This window comes from Canis lupus, chromosome 18 (assembly GCF_011100685.1).
Source record: "Canis lupus familiaris isolate Mischka breed German Shepherd chromosome 18, alternate assembly UU_Cfam_GSD_1.0, whole genome shotgun sequence".
NCBI classification, from domain to species: Eukaryota; Metazoa; Chordata; class Mammalia; order Carnivora; family Canidae; genus Canis; species Canis lupus.
Genome location: NC_049239.1, coordinates 51,004,633 through 51,027,011, shown reverse-complemented (window position 1 = coordinate 51,027,011; position 22,379 = coordinate 51,004,633). Strand labels below are relative to the sequence as shown.

Below are 22,379 nucleotides of genomic sequence, written 5' to 3'. Positions count from 1 at the left end.
TAGAGGACAGGAGTGAATCCCCGTAAATGCTCCCTTCACCACACCTTTTATGTACCTTCTAGGAAGCACTTTAGCATGCATCCACCATTCCAGCAAGAGTGGTTTCCCTGCAACTTGGAAAGCTGTTGTCCCTAACTTGAACAAACAAATTTCCACAAACTTTAAAGCTTAAAAACACCAAAATTTATTATCTCACAGCTCTGGAGTTTAGAAGTCTGAAATCAGGAGCACCTGGGTGGCTCAGTTGGTTAGCCTTTGGACTCTTTTTTTAACACTTTTTTTTTTAAAGATTTTATTTATTTATTAATGAGAGACACACAGAGAGAGAGGCAGAGACACAGGCAGAGGGAGAAGCAGGCTCCATGCAGGGAGCCCGATGTGGGACTCAATCCCCAGTCCCCAGGATCATGCCCTAGGCTGAAGGCAGTGCTAAACCACTGAGCCCCACCCCACCCAGGCTGCCCTAGCCATTGGACTCTTGATCTCACTTGAGGTCTTGATCTCAAGCCCAGCATGGAGCCTACTTAAAAAAATAAAATAAAAAAGATGAAATCCGAAATCAAAGTTTTAGGAGAACCATGCTTCCTCCAAAGGCTCTAAGGATCCTTCCATTCCCCTTCCAACTTCTGGTGGCTCCAGATGTTCCTTGACTTACAGCCACAACACTTCAGTCTGTGCCTCCATCTTCACATGGCCCTTTTTTCCTATGTCTGTCAGATTTCCGTCTGCCTCTTTTATAAGGATACCTGTCATTGGATTTAGGGCCTACTCTAAATCCATGATGGTCTTAAGATTCTTAATTACTTTTGAAAAGACCCTTTTTTCCAAATGAGGTCACATTTATAGGTTCTGGGGGTCAAGGCTTGGACATTCCTTTTTGGGCGTCTCACTTCATTCACTACAGCTATCCACACCTTTAGATTTCTAGGGATGGGTTCAGGGTAAGCATGTGCCATTATCATAGGACCTAGGATGTATGTGGGTAGGATCCAGAAGTGTTCAGCCTGTGAAGACCTTTTGCTTGGGCCTTTCTGATATCACAGTGAGAACTCATAAGGAAATGATATGACCTCTTTTGCCCCATTCTGTTGCCATAGTGATGGCTCATAGCCTCAGGGCCATTTATAGCCCAATTAATTTGGCAGATGGCTAGTGAACTCAAGGTCTTGTCCAGTAGTCATAATAGGTCTTGGAAGAAAGGAACATTTGTTGAATCCTTAATCTGTGCCAAGATTTCCACTTTAATACTACAAAGATCCTAAAAAATAGGTTGTAGTTTCCCATTTTATAGATGACTAAACTGGTTAGAGAATTTTCCTGATTGGCTCAGAATCACATAGTCAGCAAATGGCAAGGCTAGGCTCTCCTGGTACCAAAGCCTAGTAACCTTGTTACCACATAGGACTGGTATAGGAATGTTCCACACCATATAGCCCAGGGAAGATGAGTGATCAGAGGCACTCATGAGCAGAACCTGTCTGCACTCAAGATCATTAGTTTCCCTCTGGTGAGGTCGTTTTTTTTTTTTTTTTTTTTTTTTAAGTGATAAATAACTTGGTAGTGGCACAAGAGTGGCACCCAGTGGCTTAGCTAAAAACTACAAGATCAATGATGAAAGGTCAAGTTCTTTTACCTCTAGACCAGTCCCAGTTTCCATTTTTAAACAGAATAGAATAGCTGACCTCTTGAATAATAGAGAATAAAACCATCCATTATATTTTTGTTATATGGTTTTATTATATGGATATTACATGGTTTATGGAGAAGTAGAAAAAATGAGAAAATATGTATTTAGGCTTATAGAATATATTTAGGAAAATGCCATTCCAGGAGTGGAGATTTATAGCCTGGGTGTGAGAACATAGGACAGTGGGCCATGAAAGAGCAGACTAGGCAGTTCTTCAGGGCTAGTGTCATAGATGTGCATAGCGGCTAAGAACATAAACCCATAATAAACAGGAGCAGTAACAGGGAGGTAGTTTTGTCAGGAAAGGTATTGTTTCTCTGGGGGAGTAGACCAGAATTAAATATCTCACAGTGTTAAATCCCAGGAGGTGTGAATATAGGGTTGTCTCATCTGGGGAACTGATGACGGGTGTGCAAGAACTCCTCTAGGGCTGAGAGCTTTATATCTGAGTGTGGGTTATTTCATTGGTGATACCAGCTTCAGGGTAGTAGAAGGATTTGTCTATTACATGAGACTTTCCAGGCAACAATGAAGTAAAAGAGTCAAGCTTTCTCTCAAAGAAGAAAAAAATTGTCTGGAAGTTTTCTTAGTACTGTTTTTTTTTTTTTTTTCCACACCATTAGGGCTATCTTTACTCTTCTTTGTTCCTTGGAATGTACTTAGAAGTTGAGACTTGATTTAGTAAAGAATTCATGATAATTTTTTATTGAGTTGCAATTCACATACCATAAAATCTACCCTTTTTAAAAAGATTTTATTTATTCATTTGAAAGAGGAGGAGAGAAAGCATGAGCAGGGGGACGGGCAGAGGTAGAGAGGGAGGCAGTCTCCCCACTGGGCAACAAGTCTTACCTGGAACTCTGATCCCAGCACCCTGAGATCATGACCTGAGCTGAAGGCAGGTGCTTCACCGACTGAGTCACCTAGATGCCCCCAAACCTACCTTTTTAAAAAAGATTTTTTTATTCATGAGAGACAGGAAGAGAGAGGCAGAGACATGGCAGAGGGAGAAGTAGGCTCCATGCAGGGAGCCCAAAGTGGAACTCCATCCCGGGTCCCCAGGATCATGCCCTGGGCCGAAGGCGGCACTAAATTGCTGAGCCACCCAGGCTGCCCTACCATTTAAAATTGTACAGTTCAGTGACTTTAAGTATATTCATTGTGTTATGCAGCACTCACCACTAAATTCCACAATATCCCCATCATGCCAAAAAGAAACCACGTACCTATTTGTAGTCAGTCTCAATTCCCCTTTCTACCATCCCCTGGCAACTACCAGTCTTCTGTCTCCATGGATTTGCCTATATGGGTATTTCATGTAAATAGAATCACATAATAGGTAGTCTTTTGTGTCTGACTTCTTTCACTAAGCAAAATGTTTTCAAGATTCATCCATGGTAAAAAAAAAAAAAAAAAGATTCATCCATGGTGTAGCATGTGACAATGCTTAATTCCTTTTTATGGTTGGATAATATCCTTTTGTATGGATATACCACATTTTTTCTATCCATTCATCAGTTGATGGACATTGTGTTACTTGCACTTTTTGGCAATTATGAATAATGGTGTGAACACTTATGGGTGGACATATGTTTGTAATTTTGGTTATATATCTAATAGTAGAATTGCTGGGTTATATGATAACTCTGTTTAACTTTTTTTCTTTTTTTAAAGATTTTTTTAAAAATTTCATTCACTTTTTAAAAATTTTTATTTATTTATGATAGTCACAGAGAGAGAGAGAGAGGCAGAGACATAGGCAGAGGGAGAAGCAGGCTCCATGCACCGGGAGCCCGATGTGGGATTTGATCCCGGGTCTCCAGGATCGTGCCCTGGGCCAAAGGCAGGCGCCAAACCGCTGCGCCACCCAGGGATCCCTCATTCACTTTTTAAAAGATTTTATTTATTCATGAGTGAGAGAGAGAATAAGAAACATAGGCAAAGGGAGAAGCAGGCTCCCTGCAGGGAGCCTGATGTGGGATTTAATCCCAGGACCCCAGGATCACAACCTAAGCCAAAAGTAGACCACTGAGCCATGGGGTGCCCCTCTTTTTAAAAGATTTTAAGTAATTTCTGTACCCAACATGGGGCTCGAATTCACAACCCTGAGATCACAAGCCACACAGCTTACCAGCTGAGCCAGCCAGGTGCCTCACTATGTTTTAACTTTTTGAGGAACTTTTTAAAAGATTTCATTCATTTATTTGACAGAGAGCGAGAGCACATAAGCAGGGGGAGCAGCAGGCAGAGGGAGAGGGAGAAGGAGGTTCCTCGCTGAGCAGGGCGCCTAATGCGGGGCTCAATCCCAGGACCCCAGAATCATGACCCCAGCTGAAGGCAGCCACTTAACCAGCTGAGCCACCCGGGTGCCTCCTTTTGAGGAACTTATAAACTCTTTGCTAAACTGGCCACTTTACTTTCCCACCAGCAATGTGTAACAAATGGTTTCAGTTTTTCCACATCTTCGTGGTATTGTCTATTATTACTGTTATTTTATTTATTTACTTGTTTTATTACTATTATTATTACCACCACCATCCTAGTGGGTGTAAAGCGGTTTTGATTTGCATTTCCCTAATGAATAATGATGTTGAGCGTCCTTTTGTGGGCTTATTGACCATTTGTATCTCTTCTTTGGAGAAAGGTCTCCAAATCTGATAACCATTTTTAATTAGGCTATTATTTTATTGGTGCCTGAGACTGCAGGTGCCAGGCACTATTGTTGAAGTATAAGAGTTCTTTATTCTGGATTCAACACAATTGAATCAGATACAATTTGCAAATATTTTCTCCCATTCCTGTGGGTTGAATTTCTTTATAGTGCCCTTTGAAGCACAAAAGTTTTTAATTTTGATGAAGAGGATGTCTATTTTTATGTACTTGTGTTCTTGAAAAACAAGAAGCTAGAATTGGGTTCTGATCTTGGTAAGAAATTTTGTTTATCTGTCCAAATTGAACCAAGAGTGGCAAGGCTTTGAAAGGCAACAGAGGACCACAAAATGTACCCTGTGGTTTCCCAGGTTTGACCTCGGTCTGTTATAGTTTGAGTACTTACCTATGCAAGACACTATGCTAGCTGTAAAGGGATGCAGGAACAGTGAACCTTACCCTTCAAGGAATTTAAAGTGTGGAAAATAGGGTGCCTGGGTGGCTCTGTCAGTTAAGTGTTTGACTTTTTAAAAAATTTTTATTTATTTATGATAGTCAGAGAGAGAGAGAGAGAGAGAGAGAGAGGCAGAGACATAGGCAGAGGGAGAAGCAGGCTCCATGCACCGGGAGCCCGACGTGGGATTTGATCCCAGGTCTCCAGGATTGCGCCCTGGACCAAAGGCAGGCGATAAACCGCTGCGCCACCCAGGGATCCCTTTTTTTTAAAGATTTTATTTATTCATGAGAGACAGAGAGAGGCAGAGACACAGGCAGAGGGAGAAGCAGGCTCCATGCAGGGAGCCCGACATGGGACTCAATCCCGGGACTTCAGGATCACACCCTGAGCCAAAGGCAGTGCTAAACCACTGAGCACCCAAGCGTCCCTAAGTATTTGACTCTTTATTTCAGCTCAGGTCATGATCTCAGGGTCCTGGGATCAAGACCTGCATCAGGCTCCACACTGGATATGAAGTCGGCTTGAGGTTCTGCCCCCCACCAACCCTGCTTGGGAGTTCTCTCTACACACACACACACACAGACACACACACACACACACACACTTTTTTTTTTGAAATAATGTGGAAAACAGGCAGATAAAAATGATAAACAAGGGCAGGCAGTGCATCTTCAGAGCCAAAGGAGCAGGGTAGTTGGTAAGCAAGTGACCAGAGTGCAGAGGAGGAAGGAAATGCCTAAAGTGCCTGGGATGAGCTGCAAATGCTCTGACAAGAGGAAGCCTTGATTAGGGCAGGGTAGGGGGACTCCCATGAACCAAGAGGAAGTAGAGTTCCAGGTAAGGGAGGATAGCCCCGTGAGTTCTACAAGCTACCAGGCACTCTCTCTCACTGGGGCTTGTTCATGTTCCTACAAAACTCACTTAGTACTTCTGATTTTTAAAACAGCTACTCCCAGAGAAAAATGCAGAGCAGAGCACAGAGGATGCACATGAAAACAGCAGCCCTGAGCAACTTGCAGGTAAGGCTTCAGCTTTTCAGGTGAATCCAGGACCAACACTCAGAAGTAAAAAATGTTGACTTCAAGCTTTCAAGCTACACCTTCCTCCACAGCAAAATCCTGGGATTTAGTTGGCTCCCACCACCACTTTGGGTGTTCTCGGACAGCGGCGGGGGAAGGGCATTCCCTCCCCAAAGCTGGTATGATAGAACTAGAAATTCCTCATAAATTTTGTGCAGTTAAAGATAGTGGCACATGAAGGGGCGGGTCCCTGAATTCAGCTGGTTCCTTTGTGTCTTTTCTCCATCATTACTGCCGGTACTGCAGCTCTCCCTAATTTTGGTTACTCCTCTGGGGCTCTGGAGGCTACTCCTGGGCACAGAGCACCACCTCAACTTTGATGTATATTACAGGGAGTTGTTGCGTGTGATGTTGGTGATTATATTGGTCTTTCCACCCTCCCTCCAACACTTACACAGTGGCAGAAGGTGTGTAGTGTGTATATGGCTGGAAATAGTCACAGCCACTGGTGCCTGAGCCTGAGAGTCCAGGTGTCAGGCACTATTAGAAGGTTTTCATGATTTTTAAAAAGATTTATTTATTTTGGAGGGAAAATGTGAGCATGAGCACATGGGGGGGGCAGAGAAACTTAAGCAGACTCCCCACTGAGCACAAAGCCCAATGTGGGGCTCAATCTCATGACTCTGAGATCATGACCAGAGCTGAAATCAAGAGTCAGATGCTTAACTGAGCCACCAACGTGCCCCGATTCTGAGCTTTTAAAATGGAGTAATGCTCTTAATTCTCAAAACAATCCTATGAGGTAGTGTTACTATTCTTATTTTATAGATAAGGAAACTATTGTCAGTAAAATTACTGGAGGTCATGCAGGGAGTAAGTGGAGAGCCAGAGTTCAAACCCACGTGGCCTAGCTCCAATCTGTCTTCACACAGCCAAGACTACCAGGGATGCATTGTCAAAACTATGTGGACTTGAGGAAATTTGGGGACTGATTCTAGTAACCATACTTTGTTGGTAAAATTCCTCTTTCCAGGGTCACAACTACAACATGCTGCATGTTGTCCAGACTAGGCCTAAGAGGTGTTCCTGAATCATTCTGTCAGTTGAACCTTGTTTTAAATGTGGTAGGGGCTGTTGCTACTGAAAAGAACTCTGCAGTGAAGGCTTGTATAAAGCAAAGAATCTATTTTTATAAATACAGATTTGGAGATTTAAAAGAATGGATGTATACCACATACAATTCATTATTTATGCAGCAAAGAGTAAAAAAATACTTTTTTAAAAGGAAGAACTTAGTATTTTATCCAGCACCTGCTGTGGACCCAGGGGAGGGGATGCTAAACTTGTCCACAGTGACCACTGTGACAGTGGTCCCCTTTCACAAGAGACCACCCAGGCTCAGAGGTTGCTTTGCAGGAAAATAATTTCATATGCTGTCTCTATGTACAATATAAGCCTTAAAACCTAGGCACTTATAATCTGGTAGAGCCACTGGAAGACTGCTTGAGCTGCTCTGCTTTACAAAGCTGCAGCTCTAGTCACCATCAATTCTATGTCCCATGTCCCCACAGTTCTGCTAAAGAAAATAAGTTAGATGATGCCACCATGCATCCGTGGTCTGTTCACTCAGGAGCCTTTAGCCATCAGTCCTTTACATCGTCTTCCTCGCCTTCTTGTCAGCGGCTACTCCATTCTTTAAAATATCTACCCAGCCTCTGCCTACTGACTTCGTGCCCAAACTGTGTCAGCGTGGCATTAGCCCTACTGCTTTCTCAGGACCTACTTGCATCATCACCATTTCTGCACCTTTAGTTTCTCTTCCGAGTTCTGTCCCCTCAGCAGGGCAATCCCTTGTTAAAGAGGAAATATCCCGTGATCTTGAACTACTTCTCTTTCTCTCCATCACATCTCAGCCATGGTTCTCAAAAAAGCAAGCTGTTTCCTCTCCTATTTTCCTCCCATTCTCTAATTCTTCTTTTAAAAAAGTTTGAGAAGCACACAAGTGAGAGAGCATGAGGTGGAGGAGGGGCAGAAAGAGAGGAAGAAGCAGGCACCCTGCTGAGCAGGGAGCTCAATGCAGGACTTGATCTCATGACTCTGGGATCATGACTTGAGCTGAAGGCTTAACCGACTGAGCCACCCAGGTGCCCCCCAACTTCTTTTTTCTTTTTTTTTTCTTTTTTTTTATTTATTTATGATAGTCACAGAGAGAGAGAGAGAGAGGCAGAGACACAGACAGAGGGAGAAGCAGGCTCCATGCACTGGGAGCCCGATGTGGGATTCGATCCCGGGTCTCCAGGATCGCGCCCTGGGCCAAAGGCAGGCGCCAAACCGCTGCGCCACCCAGGGATCCCCCCCCCAACTTCTAATTCCAACCCAGGCACTTGCTTTCTCTGTGGTCTCTGCACTGCAAATTCTCGTTTGGGAAGACTTCCTAAGTACCAAATTGTATATTTATTTTTACTGTGCCTGAACTATTTATAGAATTCATTCAGCACTGTAAGACTGTGACTCACCTCATTCTCCCCTCTGATCTTTCAACTAGCTTCCTTTGACCACCCCTCAGCAGTGCTTGTATAGCACTCCTTCCCTAGCTGCTCTCTTCTATCCCAGGCATTGAACTTTGCTCTGGGCTCAAGACTTTCCAGTTGGCATGAACAGCCCAGGCCTCTCTTGAGTGCCAGGTGGGAGATAAATCTGCTTACTAGGCAGCTTCATGTGGAGGTCCCACTGGTACCTCTGTCAGGATTAATAGCACCACTTCCCATCCAGTTTTTCACATCTAAAATGAGATTCATTCAAGATGCCACTCATTCTCATGTATTACACCTAATCTCTCACCAAGGCCTGTTGATTTGGCCTCAGTTGACCCCTAGTGGTGCCTGTGTCCATTCCTGCTGCCTTCACTCTCCTGGGGTTTTGAGGACTTTCTCTTTTTTCTGTCTCTCCTTTCTTTTTCTTTCTCCTTCTCTCTCTTTCTCTTTTTCTCCTTTTCTTTTTCTCTTTCCTTTCTTTCCCTTTTTTTTGCTCTTTCCTCTTTCTCTCCTTTCTTTTTCTTTCTCTCCCCCCTCCCTTCCTCTTTCTGATTTGAGAGAGTGAGAGAGTAGAAGAGCATGTGCCTGCATATGCCCAAACACTCAGTGGGGAGGAGCAGAAGGTGAGGCAGAGAGTCTTAAGCAGACTCCACACTGAGCACAGAGCCCCATGCAAGGCTTGATCTCATGACTCAGATTAAGAACTGAGCTGAAACCAAGAGTCAGATGCTCAATCGATTGTACCACCTAGGCATCCCAAGGTCTTCCTATTTCTAATTTGACGCTAAGCTACACCTTTGACATAATAATCACTCTAAAATAGAAAATTAAAATCTCCAGTGCTTATTAAAATTCTTCAGTTTCCTACAGATAAAAATCCTTTTCTTAGTCTTCTGATTCCTACTAACCCCTTCAGATTCATCTCCTAGGGAGCCCTCCCCCCCATTTTGCATTTTATGCAGGATATTAATTAATGCCTTTGGGTATTTGCCTCTTTCTGCCTGGAATTCCTTTTCTTTCCCTTGTTGGTCTGGCTTATTTCTCTTCCTTTAAAACCCAGCTCTGAGGGCAGCCCCAGTGGCGCTCGGTGGTTTAGCGCCGCCTGCAGCCTGGGGTGTGATCCTGGAGGCCTGGGATCGAGTCCCACGTCAGGCTCCCTGCATGGAGCCTGTTTCTCCCTCCTCCTGTGTCTCTGCCTCTCTCTCTATCATAAATAAATAAATCTTAAAAAAAAAAAAAAAACAGCTCTGACTTCTCCTCGGGGAAACCTTCACCTCTAGGAATGGTTAGCAGCTTTATTCTATGTTCTATCCCTGGGCTTCATACACACTTCTGCATCCCTCCTGGCATTTGCTAGCTTCACCCAGGGAACACCTCATTGAGCTACATTCCCAGGACCTGCTCAAAAAGAATCTATGGATCCTAACTCACTTTAAATTTGCACACGTGCATCAGTTAATAGTAGGGAGAATGCCACTGGGCATTGCTCAAGGCACTGTGAGCTACGAAGGGAGAGGTGATGCTGGCTTTCAGGCAAGGAGGTCACAGCGTGGCAGGGAGGAGCTGGTTAGTGCAGACTCCACGAGGAATCTGTATGCAGATGAATTGAGTGGATGCGAGCCCCAAGTAAGACTGAAACGATTCTGCAGCCTCAGCCTTAATTCCCAGAGCTGCCAGGTTTTGATTCCGACACACCTGTTTGAAAGGAATTTGAGGTGGGAGGGCTAAGAGAGGGGGGACCAGCTCCTCCCTCTCTCCTGCCCTTGGTGTCTTTCTAGCACAGGGTCGCGGGCGCAAGGTAAGTGGGCTTGTTTTCGTCTAGGGACCGGCGGGCAAGTGGAAAACAAGACGCTCAAAAGGGGCAGCCTGCGGCGGGGCATGAAGGAGACGCGGACCTTCCCCTCTGCCAAGGCCTCGAGGCAGTCAGAAGCCGCCGCGTGCCGCACGGAGCCCACAGGGGCAGGGGCCTCCCCGACATCTGGCGGGAGCAGGGAGAGTCCCGGGGGCGGCCTGGAGGTAACCGGGCGAGGGTCGCGCAGGGGAGGTTAGAAACGGCCGCTGTCGACGGGTCCTCATCCCGGGCTCCCTTTCCTCCCGCAGGACTCGCTCTGGCTGCAGGAGGTCTCCAATCTGTCCGAGTGGCTGAGCCCAGGCCCTGGGCCCTAAGCTGGGGTGCCCTCCCGGCGCTTCCACACCTGCCGGGCGGCTGTTGGGGCCGCGTGCTGTCTGTTGTTCAATAAACCAGCTCTGCGTGCGCCGCATCTGTTTCAGTGTTGGGGGCGAGGGCGGGGGCTGGGTGCCCGCGCTGCCCGATGACGTCACTCGCGCGTCCGGCAGGGCGCGGGTCGAGCGGCGGCGGGATCGCGTCATTGGTGCGCGCCGCGGGTCCGGGCGCGATGGCGGCGCTGGGCGGGGATGGGCTGCGCCTGCTGTCGGTATCGCGGCCGGAGCGGCAACCCGAGTCGGCGGCCCTGGGCGGTCCAGGCCCTGGGCTGTGCTGCTGGGTGTCAGTGTTCTCCTGTCTCAGCCTCGCCTGCTCCTACGTGGGCAGCCTCTACGTCTGGAAGAGCGAGCTGCCCAGGTGCGGGGGCTGCGCGCGCGGCCAGAACCCGCGCCTCCGCGAGGCGGGGCTGTGGGCGGAGCTTGGGCGAACTGGGGGCGGGGCCGCGCTGTCCAGAGTCTGTGGGCCCCCAGAACTTACTGCTCCCTCCGTAGGGACCACCCTGCCGTTATCAAGCGGCGCTTCACTAGCGTCTTGGTGGTGTCCAGTCTCTCGCCCCTCTGCGTGCTACTTTGGAGAGAACTCACAGGCATCCAGGTGCGAAGGAGGCGGGGCAGAGGGCAAGAGGGGGAGGATCTCAGGGGTCTTTTAGAAGAGAGCAAGACTGATGCCTCCTTTCCTGTGGCTCAGCCAGGCACATCCCTGCTCACCCTGATGGGCTTCAGGCTGGAGGGCATTTTCCCAGCAGCACTGCTGCCCTTGCTGCTGACCATGGTGAGTGCTCGTTTTATTTTTCTCGTTATTAGCATGATGTTCCTGTCCATGGCCTTTTTTTTTTTTTTTTAATCCTCATTGTGCCTTTTGACTGATGGGCAACAGAAATTGTGAGATGGTCCTTGGCTGTTGGTTATACATGGGTGGGAGATTGTCGCTGAGAACAGGAAGCTTGAAATCTCATGAGACTTTTGCTGGGCACGGGTAGTGGATTTTGGCTTAAGCCTTTCCTTTGATCGCTTGTTTTTCTATTCCCAGATCCTTTTCCTGGGCCCACTAATGCAGCTCTCTATGGATTGTCCATGTGACCTGGCAGATGGCTTGAAGGTTGTCTTAGGTGAGTCCTTAGGGCTTAGGGAGAAAGTAGGCACAGGCAGCCCAGCACAGTGGAGCAAGAGAATAAGTGGGCTCATGGTGAGACTTAGATTTGAGATGTATGAGTTACTCTTCGTTTCCTTATCAGTAAGATGGGAGCATGTAGCAGACAGCCTGTAAGAGTTGCTTTGACAGGCCCCTAGGAATCCCCAGCAGTACTTTGTGTGGACTGATGAAAGTTGCTTTCTCTTTTAATATTTGGCTTCTTCAAACCAGAGCTGGTCTTGAGTTAGGATTTTGATGCTTCCAGAATTTACTACCAGAATACCCTGCCTTAGCTACTAATACTTTTCCTTTCAGCCCTCTTAAAACATTGTTTTATGCTTTGTGAGATAACAAAGCTTGACTCTTATCTGTTCTCAGGAGCATTGATGCCAATCTGAGTTTGGCTAAGGAAAGATTGTGGGAGAGGGACCCTTGGGGACTCTAGGATCTTTTTGTTCAATAACTAGTCACTAATTCTTGGTCCTGAATCCCCCCACCTTCAGCCCCTCGCTCCTGGGCCCGCTGCCTCACAGACATGCGTTGGCTGCGGAACCAAGTGATCGCACCCCTGACAGAGGAACTGGTATTCCGGGCCTGCATGCTGCCCATGTTAGCACCATGCACGGGCCTGGGCCCTGCCGTGTTCACCTGCCCACTCTTCTTTGGAGTTGGTGAGTTTGTCTAACCTGGTCCTTTTGAGATGTTCCCAGCATGAGAGCCAAAAATGGGGTTTGGAGCAAGGGCGTGGCCTATAAAGCAGGCATGAGGAATGTGACATGGTTCTTGCCTTTCTCGCAGCCCATTTTCACCACATTTTTGAACAGCTTCGTTTCCGCCAGAGCAGTGTGGGGAGCATCTTCTTGTCTGCAGGTGAGTCCTAGAAAGCTTGCTTGGGGCAGTCCTGGGTTGGGGTGTGTAAGGGTGTCCCCAGTAGCCATTCTGGAGGAAGACTTGGGGACAGAGGGCTCTAGTACTGGAAGGGCCCCTGGCCGTGGGAGTTGGGGTGTAGAGGACAGCCATAGGTGCTGGGGCAGGCAGCCACTGCCCTCAGGGGGAAGGGGATGTCTCTGGCTGATGGGTGTGCAGTGTTGGGGCAGAAGAGCATACAGGTGTGGTCACTCGAGGCCTCCCCGTCTCCAGCGTTCCAGTTCTCCTACACAGCTGTCTTCGGTGCCTACACTGCTTTCCTCTTCATCCGCACAGGTTGGTCCTCAGTCTCTCACGGGTCCCCCTGGGGGCTCAGGGGTCCACAGGAGAGGGTGGGAGAATGGGAATGCTGTGTTTGTTGTAGGAGTGACAAGTTTCTTCTACTTTGGTCTTTGAGACAGACAGAGCCAGGGCTTTCAGTCTGTGAGGTCTGAGAGGTGGAAGGGAGCAGGGGCCATATGGTGTGTGTGGGTAGTCCTTGATCTATTTCAGGGATATGGGTGATTAGCCCTGGGAGGTGGTGGGGATGCTCCATGAGCTGCTCTGTCTCCCCTCCCTAGGACACCTGATTGGGCCAGTTCTTTGCCACTCCTTCTGCAATTACATGGGCTTTCCTGCTGTATGTGCGGCCCTGGAGCATCCGCAGAGACGGCCCCTGCTGGCAGGCTATGCTCTGGGTGTGGGACTCTTCCTGCTTCTGCTCCAGCCCCTCACGGACCCCAAACTCTACGGCAGCCTTCCCCTTTGTGTGCTTTTGGAGCGAGCAGGGGACTCAGAGGCTCCCTTGTGCTCCTGACCCATGCTCCTGTACATGCTCCTATGAACTCTCACGGGCTCCCCAGCCCCTCCCCATCAAGGGGTACTGCAGAGGGGAGGAGCTGGCTGGGGTCCCCGAGATCTCAGGAATTTTTGTAGGGGATTGAAGCCAGAGCTAGTTGAATCCCAGGGACCAAGAGAAAGGAGCAGATATCCAAAGGGTGCAGCCCTTCTCCAAAGGAGGTTGAGGAGCAGCTGGGAGGGGACAAGGGGCAGGTCCTAGGAGCTGTGCACTCCCTTCCTCACTTTGGACTGCTGCTTTTCTGAGCTCCTCTGCCCCCTTCTGCCTCTGAAAAGCTGCTCGGGGGTGGAATTTACAAAATCCCTCCCCCCAACTTCCCAGGGTTTTCTCATTGTCTTTTTGCATCAGGACTTTGTATTGAGATATTAAAGAGATTTAACTTGGGTAACATGGCCTTGGACCTTTGGGAATCGATCTACTTGGGGGTCTTGTGAGTGTGCCTGCCACCTGTCTTGGCTACCTTGTACACTACCCTCTGGGAAGTTCAGCCTGGTAGACTTAGGTCCCTGAAGTAAAGGATAGGATGGGGTCCTCTGGCTGCCTTGGGTCTGTAGCTTTCTCCTCTCTTAGCCACACCCCAACTCCTAGCACAGGTGGGCCTGGGACTGCAGGTGCCAGGTGTGAGCTCAGCAGAACCTAGCACCTGTGTCTTGGCTACCAGAGTCAGGGAATGAAACCTAGGCCCGGACCCCAGTGATGGAACCTCCAGCCTCCAAAGGGTAGAGGGTTGACTGTGGGGCCTCCACCAGGACCTCCCCAAAGTCTACCAGCCTCAGGTTGCACAAGCAAGAATAAACATTCAAAATGGTAAAGGAACCAGCTCAGAGTCACCTGGGAGTAGAAGCTTTTCTGCTTGGACTTCTGCCACTGTGCTGCTAGTCTGGTCCCTAGAGGAGCTCAGAGCAAAGGCTGCAGCCCTGAGAGTAGCAAGGACCCTGCTGAGCAGCACTGGAACCCAGGGTTCTTTCTTAGAACTCTCTAGTTCCTTCCTCTTGATTTTAGAATGGTTTCCATGTTTTTATTACCCTGCCCCTGGGTCTTAACTTTTTTAAAAGAATATTATACTCTCAGTTCTCACTCTAAACTGAAGGAGGCTGTTCCTAGTCCCATCCCCTGAGGCTGGTGGTTGAAAGGAAATGGAAGTGCAGTCGCTCCCCAGGGTACCCCCAATTTGGCTGTGACTACACTACATGCACCTGGATCTAAAAGGTCATCATGATAGTCACACACCTACCTTGCTATGGAGAGCTTTCTTGTCTTCCACCCTGTGTAGCATCTGTTGGGGAGGTAGAGGGGGTGAGCATGGGCCTGTTTTAGAGCGTACCTTTGGGATCTTGAAGTCCAAAGAGGAGAAAGCCCAAAACCACCCGCAAAGAGCACTGTGCTGGCAGGGTGCTGGGGGTGAACTGCCTGCCTGGTCCCCTGGAGATTGTGCTCTACCTCTTCTTCATGCTCCTGCTCAGGAATTACCCAGCACCCCTATTTCACCTTCCCTGTGGAGTTTGGGGGTGGGCAACAGTGCAGTGATGCACGCAGGGTTGCTGTCCTGCAGGTGAGGGATTCTCCCTAAGGCTTAGGAATAGGAATGGGCAGGATTAGATCTGGAGACTCAATCCAGTGCTCCTAACCTCCCACTAAAATCCTCACCCACAGGTTCCCACATCCAAGGGTTTTGCCCACCTCCTAGATGTTGGTGCCTGTTTGCATCCAGTCCTGAACTAATGGGGTGGTAGGTTTTCCCTGGTTTTAGGAAGTAAAGCAGTATGGTTGGGAAGCAACTCCACTGACAGCTTGAGTATGAATGCTCTGCCTCTTACTAGCTGTGGGGTCCTGGACAAGTTATTTAACCTTCCTAGGACTCCATTTCTCTGTCCATAAAATGGATGACTGATGCCTTGAGTTAATGGGTGTTAAATGCTTATAACAGCCGAAGCTCTCAGTACAGTTAACTAATTCTGTTAGGGTGTGTATACCATAGGCACTCTGTAGTGGCTGAAACCAAGGCCACTATTCTCCTACTCTCCAAGAGTTAGATAAAACTAACCTGCCCTTGCTATGAGGAGTCCCAGTAGGCAGCCCTGCCCCTCTGCTGAGTGGCGCAGGGTGGGGGGTTGGGGTACTGCACAGGACCCAGCATAGAGGGCAGGGGAAGCCAGTTTTATTGAGCGAAGTTCTCAGGACTTGGAGCTAGATCTCCCCCTACGAGGTAGCACCCCTAAACCTGCTCCCCTGGGTCTTAGGCCCTCCTACACACCATCACCTGCAGTCTCCGACAAGGAGAGGAATCTTGTTTGGCAAGAGATGACTATGTGAGCAGCTGTCCAGCAGGGAAAGACAAATGGCTGGAGGAAAGGAATGTGCCACAGCAGGCAGTGTTTCTCCTGCCACAAGCAGCTGAGGACAGGAGCTCCAGGGCTAAGCCTTTCTGCTCTCAGGCATGGGCTGGCCTGGGCCTGCCCTGGCAGCACAGTGTCTATTGAAGGCTTGGGGTGGGGATGGCCAGGCTGCCAATCTGGGGCAAGATCACTCAATCTCCAGGATGAGGTCATCGCCCTCCAGTGTCATGTCTGTGGTTACGTGGACCTTGCGGACAGTGCCCTCCATGGGTGAAGTCACCACAGTCTCCATCTTCATGGCACTGAGCACACAGAGGGGCTGGCCCTTGGCCACCTTGGCCCCAGCTGCCACCTTGATGTCTATCACCTTCCCAGGCATGGGTGCCCCAATCTGGCCCTTCACATCCTTCAGGGCCTTGGGGTGGAAGTGCATTTCCTGTAGACAAGACAAGAGGGGGAGAGACATGAGGCATCGGCCCTACCTGTCCCCACCACGTGGCTGGCCCTAGGAGGGGCTGTACCTTCATGGCCTGAGTGTCCTTGACCAGAATGGACCGCAGCTGTCCATTGAGCTCAAAGAAGACCTGCCTCTGGCCAGCCCGGTTCAGGTCACTTATGGCCAGAGCCTTGATGTGCAGTGTCTTGCCCCGCTCCAGCTCCACCTGCAAGGAGGGCACAGAGACTCAAGAGCCGGGGGTCAGGGGCAATAAAACACACCAAGTCTGGGTAGAGCAGCCCCCCAACCAAGTCCCAGGCAAGTCCCTCAACCCTGGATCTCAGCTCTTCACTTGTGAAGGCCTAGCCTCCTCATCTCTCAAGGGTTTTTTGGGCACCGACAGCTTGTGAGGCAAGGTGACAGCCAAGCCAAAGCCTGGAGCTCTAGATGTGCTAGTGTCCTTAGGGATGCAGGGGTAGGGCTGAGGGGGGGAGTGTAGATAGGGGCCAGAGCCACTCACCTCAAACTCCTCTGCAATTTTGGGTCCCTGCAGGAAGAGGCGGGTATTGAGGCTATCCAGGGGGCCAAAGGTAGCTGTGAAGTCCTTGAAGTGGGCAAAGACGTCTGGATATATGGCTGCTGAGAGCACATCTTCTGGGGTCACCTCCTCCCCATGCCGTTCAGTCAGCTCCTTCTCCAGCAGCTGCAGATCCAGTGGGGGGAGGGAGGCTCCTGGCCGCCCTTCTACCCTTGGCAGGTCCTTTAGCACCTGGGGAGCAAAGCAGAGGGTCAGGCCTGATGCCTGCACCCAGTCTCCACCCTCAGGCTGTGCTGGGCCTTCCTACCTTAGAGCGAAGGGGCTCAGGGAAGCCCCCGTGGGGAATGCCAATGTAGCCCTGCAGGAACTCCACCACGGAACGGGGGAAGGACAATTCTTCTGCCTGGGCTTCAGCCTCTGCCCGGCTCAGCCCATTCTGTACCATGAACTGGGCCAGGTCGCCCACGATCTTGGAGGACGGGGTCACCTGAGAAGAAAAGCCCCAGGTTGGGATGCTTGGCATCTTATGGAGGCCCAGAGGCAGGGATAAGAGCACTGGGCCTAGCTCACCTTGATGAGATCGCCCAGCATCTGGTTGGCCTCCACATAGGCCTTCTTGACTTCCTTGAACTTGGAGCCAAGCCCCATGCTGTGTGCCTGGAAGTGCAGATTGGTGTACTGGCCGCCTGGGATCTCGTTCTCATACACGTCCGAATTGCCAGACTTCATGGTGGCCGTGCAGTCAAAGGCCGCATACAATCCCCGGGCCCCCTCCCAGTACTCACTGTAGTCAAACACACGTTCCAGGGGCACCCCTGCAGGGAGGCCAGGAGAATTTGCTAAGTTCCCAGGTGTTCCTCCTCCCAGGACCCCGGAGCCAGGTTAGGTCCCATCTTGGATGTGGGTGATAGAAGACAAAGTCAGGAAAGCTCATCTGGATTCAAGCATAGGCCAGACTCTACTAGAACTAATAAGGTCCACAGCTGCGAGGGAAGTGGCCATGGACTCCCGCCGTTCTTACCTGTGTCCAGGGGAGTCCCTCGGGTGCAGGCCACCAGGGCCCCCATGCTGGGCTGTGAAGTCATCCCGGACATGGAGTCAGATGCCACATCTACCACATCAGCCCCAGCCTGGGCACAGGCCAACATAGCTGCCACACCTGCCCCTGATGTGTCATGGGTGTGGATGTGCAGTGGAAGGTCGGGGAACCGGTCCCTGAGGGAGCTGACCAGCATGGTGCAGGCTGTAGGCTTTAGCAGCCCTGCCATGTCCTGGGGCAAGAAGGAAAGAAAAAGGCTGGTAAGGAGGGGGTGTGATGGGGAGACAGGCTGGGGGTGGGGTGGGGAGGAGAGATGAGTAAGGGGCAAGGGGGAATCCCAGGGTGGGGGGAAGGCACCTTGATACACAGGATATGGGTGCCAGCTCGCACCAGCTCTTCCGCCAAGCCCATGTAGTACTGCAGTGAGTATTTGGTGCGGTTGGGGTCGGCCACGTCACCAGTGTAGGAGATGGCAGCCTCCACCACGCCACCAGCATTGCCTGCAGCCTCCATGCCCAGTAGCAGATTTGGCATGTAGTTGAGGGAGTCAAAAACCCGGAAGACGTCCATGCCATTCTCCTTGGCTACCTCACAGAACCTGAGTGGGTAGGAGAGCGCACCCTTCCGATAAGGGTCAACCCCATCCCACTCCCTCCTGCACATCCCTCTCTGGCTCTGGCCTGGCAGGGGGAGTGGCACCCCAAGGTGGAAAAGGCCTTCTCTGGGGCAACCTGGCTGGGCAGAGCCACCCTAGAGGCATTGGGCATCCAGCAGAGCTGCCCTGCCCTAGTCATGTACAGTGCAGTTCAGTCGGCCCAGGTCAGAAAAATCGGCTGGGGAGTCTTTGCAAGAGTGGCAGTCCTGAGGGAAAAGGAGCACTGAACAAAGGAGTCCTGAGGTCTCCACTGCCCCCGTGAGCTAGAAGTCCTTCCAGTTCTTCTATGATTCTGCACTCCATGAAATTTCCAGATAGCCGCCCTTGCTGGGTACAGCTAGGAGGCTTGGTGTCAAGCCCTCCACGGGGACCACAGGCCATCTCACTGTGGCCCAGCACCCGACCACGCAGTACAGTGCCCACCCGACCCCAGGCTCACTTGAACACCACATTGTCAGGGTAGTTGGTGTAGCCCACAGCATTGGCCCCCCGCAGCAGCATCTGAAACGGGATGTTGGGGATGAGCTCCCGGAGCTCCTGCAGCCGCCGCCAGGGGCACTCGTACAGAAAGCGCATGGCAACATCAAACGTGGCTCCTGCACAGGGACCGAGAAGTCCAGGTCAGCCCCTCGCTTCCCTGGGACTCCACCACACCCTGCAGCTCTGCAGCCTAAGCCTCCAGCCCTCGAACCATCCAGCCCTCTTCAAGATCTCTCACAGTCCTGTCCCAATCCTTGAAGACTTCCCTTTGCTGCTCACTCAGCGTAGCTCAGGATCAGTGACCTCTGTGCCCCCTTTCACCTGCCACCAAGTCTCTGTGCTGTAACTAACAGGCTGGTGGCCACTCTCTGACCTTGAGCATACCAGGGTCTTAGCTCTGCGACCTCATGCCCAGCACCAGGCCTGCCCAGAGTGGGCACCAGGCATTGCTGAACAAATGAACACCATGCCTTGTTCACTTCTCACTGGTTTCCTCGATGTTAACATCTCCAGCTTCTGGAGTGGCCAGTGGCCACACTGGATACCCAGTGCCTTTCAGCTGCTGTCCCACATTCCCGCCCTCTTCCAGCCTACCTCCCCAGTTCTCTATGCTGAAGAGCTTGCTGAAGTTGTGGGCAACGTAGGGGGCAATCTTTTTGAGATCATGGGTTCGCACACGAGTGGCCAGCAGCGACTGGTGGGCATCCCTGAAGGTTGTGTCCATGAGCAGCAGCCCCTGGTGGTTCCTCACAGCTCGAGCAAAGCCCTCAGGCCCCTCCCGCAGCAGGATGTCTCTGAAACCAGCTGGGGGTGGGCCTAGGGCAGAACTGGGCATCAGCACTCATCCTTCAGGCAACAACCTCCTCTTTGTGTCCCCAAGTTGGCAGAAGGAATCTCACCTACCTATGGGCACCGCAGGGACAACAGGGTCCGTGGGGCTGGGGCTGGCCTTGACAGGGATTGGGGTGGTTGGTCCGTTCACCATGACATGACCTAGGAAGAGAGTGGGTAGTGGGGTCAGGACAGGCTGGGGAGTGTCTGAGGGCAGGAATGACAGTAGATGGGCCTGAGGATAAGGGGTTCCTCCAGGATCCCCACTCCTCCAGCTGGCCCCTGTCCTCTCCAAAGCCAGGGCCTCCTGGGTCCAGGCAGTGGGAACCTACTGAGGGCTGTGTGGGCAGACGAGGGGGCACCTCTAAGATCAGGAGCAAGGAAGGTGGGCAAGGTGGGAGAGTGAAGCAGAGGAGGTGGGGTGCAGGACCAAAACGAGGGCAGGGACAGTGGGTGCTAGGAAGCTCTTCTAGACGGGGCCAGGAGGGGAGAGCAGGGCAGTCTGGGGGCCAGACCGAGGTAGTGCAGCAGCTTCTGAGCCCGGTTCTGCGCAGGCCGCAGCTGGAAAAGCTCCGGGTTCTCATCGATGAACTGGGTGTCCACGGTGCCTGCCAGGAACTGCTGGTTGTTGAGCACATTCTGCAGGAAGGGGATGTTGGTCTGCAGGATAGAGGTGGGTGGGAGGGTGTCATGATGTAGCAGGGATGGGGAGAGAAGAGGCTGAAGGGCCAGCGTGGGCCAGCATAGCTCCCCCACGTTCCCCAGGATACTAGGCTGAGGTCTGAGGCCTCCCTGTGGGATAACCTCCTCACCCACCCCCTATTCTGGCAGAGTCCTGTAAGTTGTTAGGGGGCTGAGTCCACTTCCTCCCCTCTTGCTCACTCCAGAGGATGTGCCGAATCAGCTCCTCCTTCCTAAGGGATCTGGAAATAAGCACCTCCCCTTCACACAACCTAGAAACTTGGTCAGGCCTTTCCCATAGCACCATGACAAAGTAGCTATGCTCACCTTCCCAGCCATGCTTCTTGACAGATGTCCCCTACCTTTAACAACCCCCTTTCCTGCAACCCCTCCACTCCCCACAGCCACACTTTGGTACCCTTGCTAAGATCCCTCCTTGTGGCTATCTCCTGTGGGCTCTTTCCCACCCTTCACTTGCTAATAGCTCCCACCTGGACCTTCTCGCCCTGGGCTTCCAAGACCTCTTGCTCTCCTCCCCAGTCCCCACTGGGGGCTCCTTTCACCCCTGCAGGATGGAGTTCTCAGAGCTGTCACTGGGCCTCTTCTCCTCACACAGCACATTCTCCCTGGGTGGCCTCATCTTGGGCTTCCAGCTTCAGAGCCAAGACCCTAAAGTAGAAATGCCTCCTCGACCCCTCTCCTTGTGTGGCCCTCACCCACCTCGTCAAGTCCAAAGTCAGCTTCCTTCACCCAGTCCTCCTCTGCCTTCTGCTGAGTGCCTCACTGTCCATCCAGTAATCCAAACCTACACTCCATCGCCCCCAATACCCACTCCTGTGTCACTGGTCAAGCCAGATGGCTCTACCATGGCCATCTCTAGACTCTATGACCCCTTGTTTCCAGGTCATGCCTTCTGCCACACTTCCAAGTCATGGCCACCTCCAGCCTTGCCAAAGTCGCCATGTGTTCTCATGCCTCCACTCCTTTGTGCCTGCCTGGGAAGCTCTTCCTGGCAGTCTGAACTTGAAGGCCTTCATCTGTACCTCCCCCTTTTTAGTAGGCTTCTGTGGGGTCAGCTGTTGGAAAGTGCCTCCCTAGGCCTCAGCTTTTGCATGTCTGCCTTCTTCCTATACTTGGGAGCCCTGGGAGCATTGTGCTGCCTTGGGTAGCTGTATCTGCCCGTTTTGTACACAAGATCCCTCATTTCTGCTCATTAACTTATTGGGTGACAGCATGAAGCTGGAGCGGGCCAAGTCCAACCTAGAAGCCACACGGGGGCCTGGAAGCCGGCACACAGAGATGTCCCGTGACTGCCAGGCCACGTGGGTGGGATTCCAGCATGCAATGTGCCTGTGACCACACAGCTGTCACTTCAGATAAGGCACCTCCATGTCACCCATTCATGGCCTCTGTTGGCAACTTCAACAGGGACTCCAGGCCCTGCATGGGCTGAGGAGCCCTGCTGCTACTCAGAAATTCTACCTGCCCCCCTCCTTGGGCTCCTGTCACCTGGAGGCCCAGATGGGAAGGTTGTCTCCCCCACAGTCATTGCAGACCCAGCCAACATTGCCTCATGCCACTGGTGTGACAGATCTGCCTATCTGTCCCTGAAACTAGTGGCTGCCCCTCCTAAAAAAGAGATGGAAACATTTCAACTGGACCAAGGCATGGCATCTGAAGAGATAAACTCAATTAAGCCATCTAAAGAACCTGGAACCGCACAGGGATAAGAGGCATTCTCAGAGGCCTCCCCTCTTCCACCCTACATTTCCCATTTGTAGGCCCCCCTCCCCCCTTCATAACTCTGTGGGGGATGGGTGGTCCTTATGTACTGTGAGCTGGATGCCAGCAGGAACCAGGCCCATCTGGTTCCTCAAGTACCCTAACTCCCAGCACAGAGCCGCTTGATGGATGCTA

At 51.1% G+C, this 22,379-nt stretch overlaps 3 protein-coding genes across 9 annotated transcripts in view; 2 read left to right on the top strand and 1 right to left on the bottom strand.

Annotated features, from left to right (window-relative positions):
• Nucleotides 1-10,601, top strand: part of C18H11orf80 (chromosome 18 C11orf80 homolog) — a 105,023-nt gene extending 94,422 nt beyond the window's left edge. Inside the window, exons 14-16 of the mRNA XM_038563790.1 lie at nt 5,740-5,812; nt 10,169-10,362; nt 10,447-10,601. Coding sequence (XP_038419718.1) covers nt 5,740-5,812; nt 10,169-10,362; nt 10,447-10,512 — 333 coding nt within the window. The 3' untranslated portion in view covers nt 10,513-10,601. The remainder of the gene's footprint in view (nt 1-5,739; nt 5,813-10,168; nt 10,363-10,446) is intronic.
• Nucleotides 10,602-10,709: 108 nt separating this feature from the next.
• On the top strand, nt 10,710-13,858 carry RCE1 (Ras converting CAAX endopeptidase 1). 4 transcript variants are annotated; one of them, XM_038563792.1, is made up of 8 exons: nt 10,710-10,927; nt 11,062-11,164; nt 11,258-11,341; nt 11,600-11,678; nt 12,205-12,372; nt 12,500-12,571; nt 12,842-12,904; nt 13,189-13,858. In XM_038563792.1, the coding sequence occupies exons 1-8, from the start codon at nt 10,743-10,745 to the stop codon at nt 13,422-13,424; spliced, it is 990 nt and encodes a 329-aa protein (XP_038419720.1). In that variant the 5' UTR covers nt 10,710-10,742; the 3' UTR covers nt 13,425-13,858. The 4 variants fall into 4 exon arrangements, with proteins under 4 accessions (XP_038419720.1, XP_038419719.1, XP_038419721.1 ...); XM_038563791.1 differs by having other exon boundaries at nt 12,799-12,904; XM_038563794.1 differs by having other exon boundaries at nt 10,716-10,927; nt 11,262-11,341; nt 12,799-12,904.
• A 1,744-nt stretch (nt 13,859-15,602) lies between these two features.
• PC (pyruvate carboxylase) overlaps nt 15,603-22,379 on the bottom strand; it is a 100,452-nt gene continuing 93,675 nt past the window's right edge. For all 4 annotated transcript variants that reach the window (XM_038563786.1, XM_038563785.1, XM_038563784.1 and 1 more), the window contains 11 exons: nt 20,297-20,441; nt 19,854-19,943; nt 19,545-19,766; nt 18,910-19,066; nt 18,173-18,413; nt 17,798-18,047; nt 17,347-17,591; nt 17,084-17,263; nt 16,759-17,007; nt 16,324-16,464; nt 15,603-16,238 (listed from right to left, as the gene is read on the bottom strand). In XM_038563786.1, the coding sequence (XP_038419714.1) occupies nt 15,990-16,238; nt 16,324-16,464; nt 16,759-17,007; nt 17,084-17,263; nt 17,347-17,591; nt 17,798-18,047; nt 18,173-18,413; nt 18,910-19,066; nt 19,545-19,766; nt 19,854-19,943; nt 20,297-20,441 (2,169 nt within the window). In that variant the 3' untranslated portion in view covers nt 15,603-15,989. The remainder of the gene's footprint in view (nt 16,239-16,323; nt 16,465-16,758; nt 17,008-17,083; nt 17,264-17,346; nt 17,592-17,797; nt 18,048-18,172; nt 18,414-18,909; nt 19,067-19,544; nt 19,767-19,853; nt 19,944-20,296; nt 20,442-22,379) is intronic.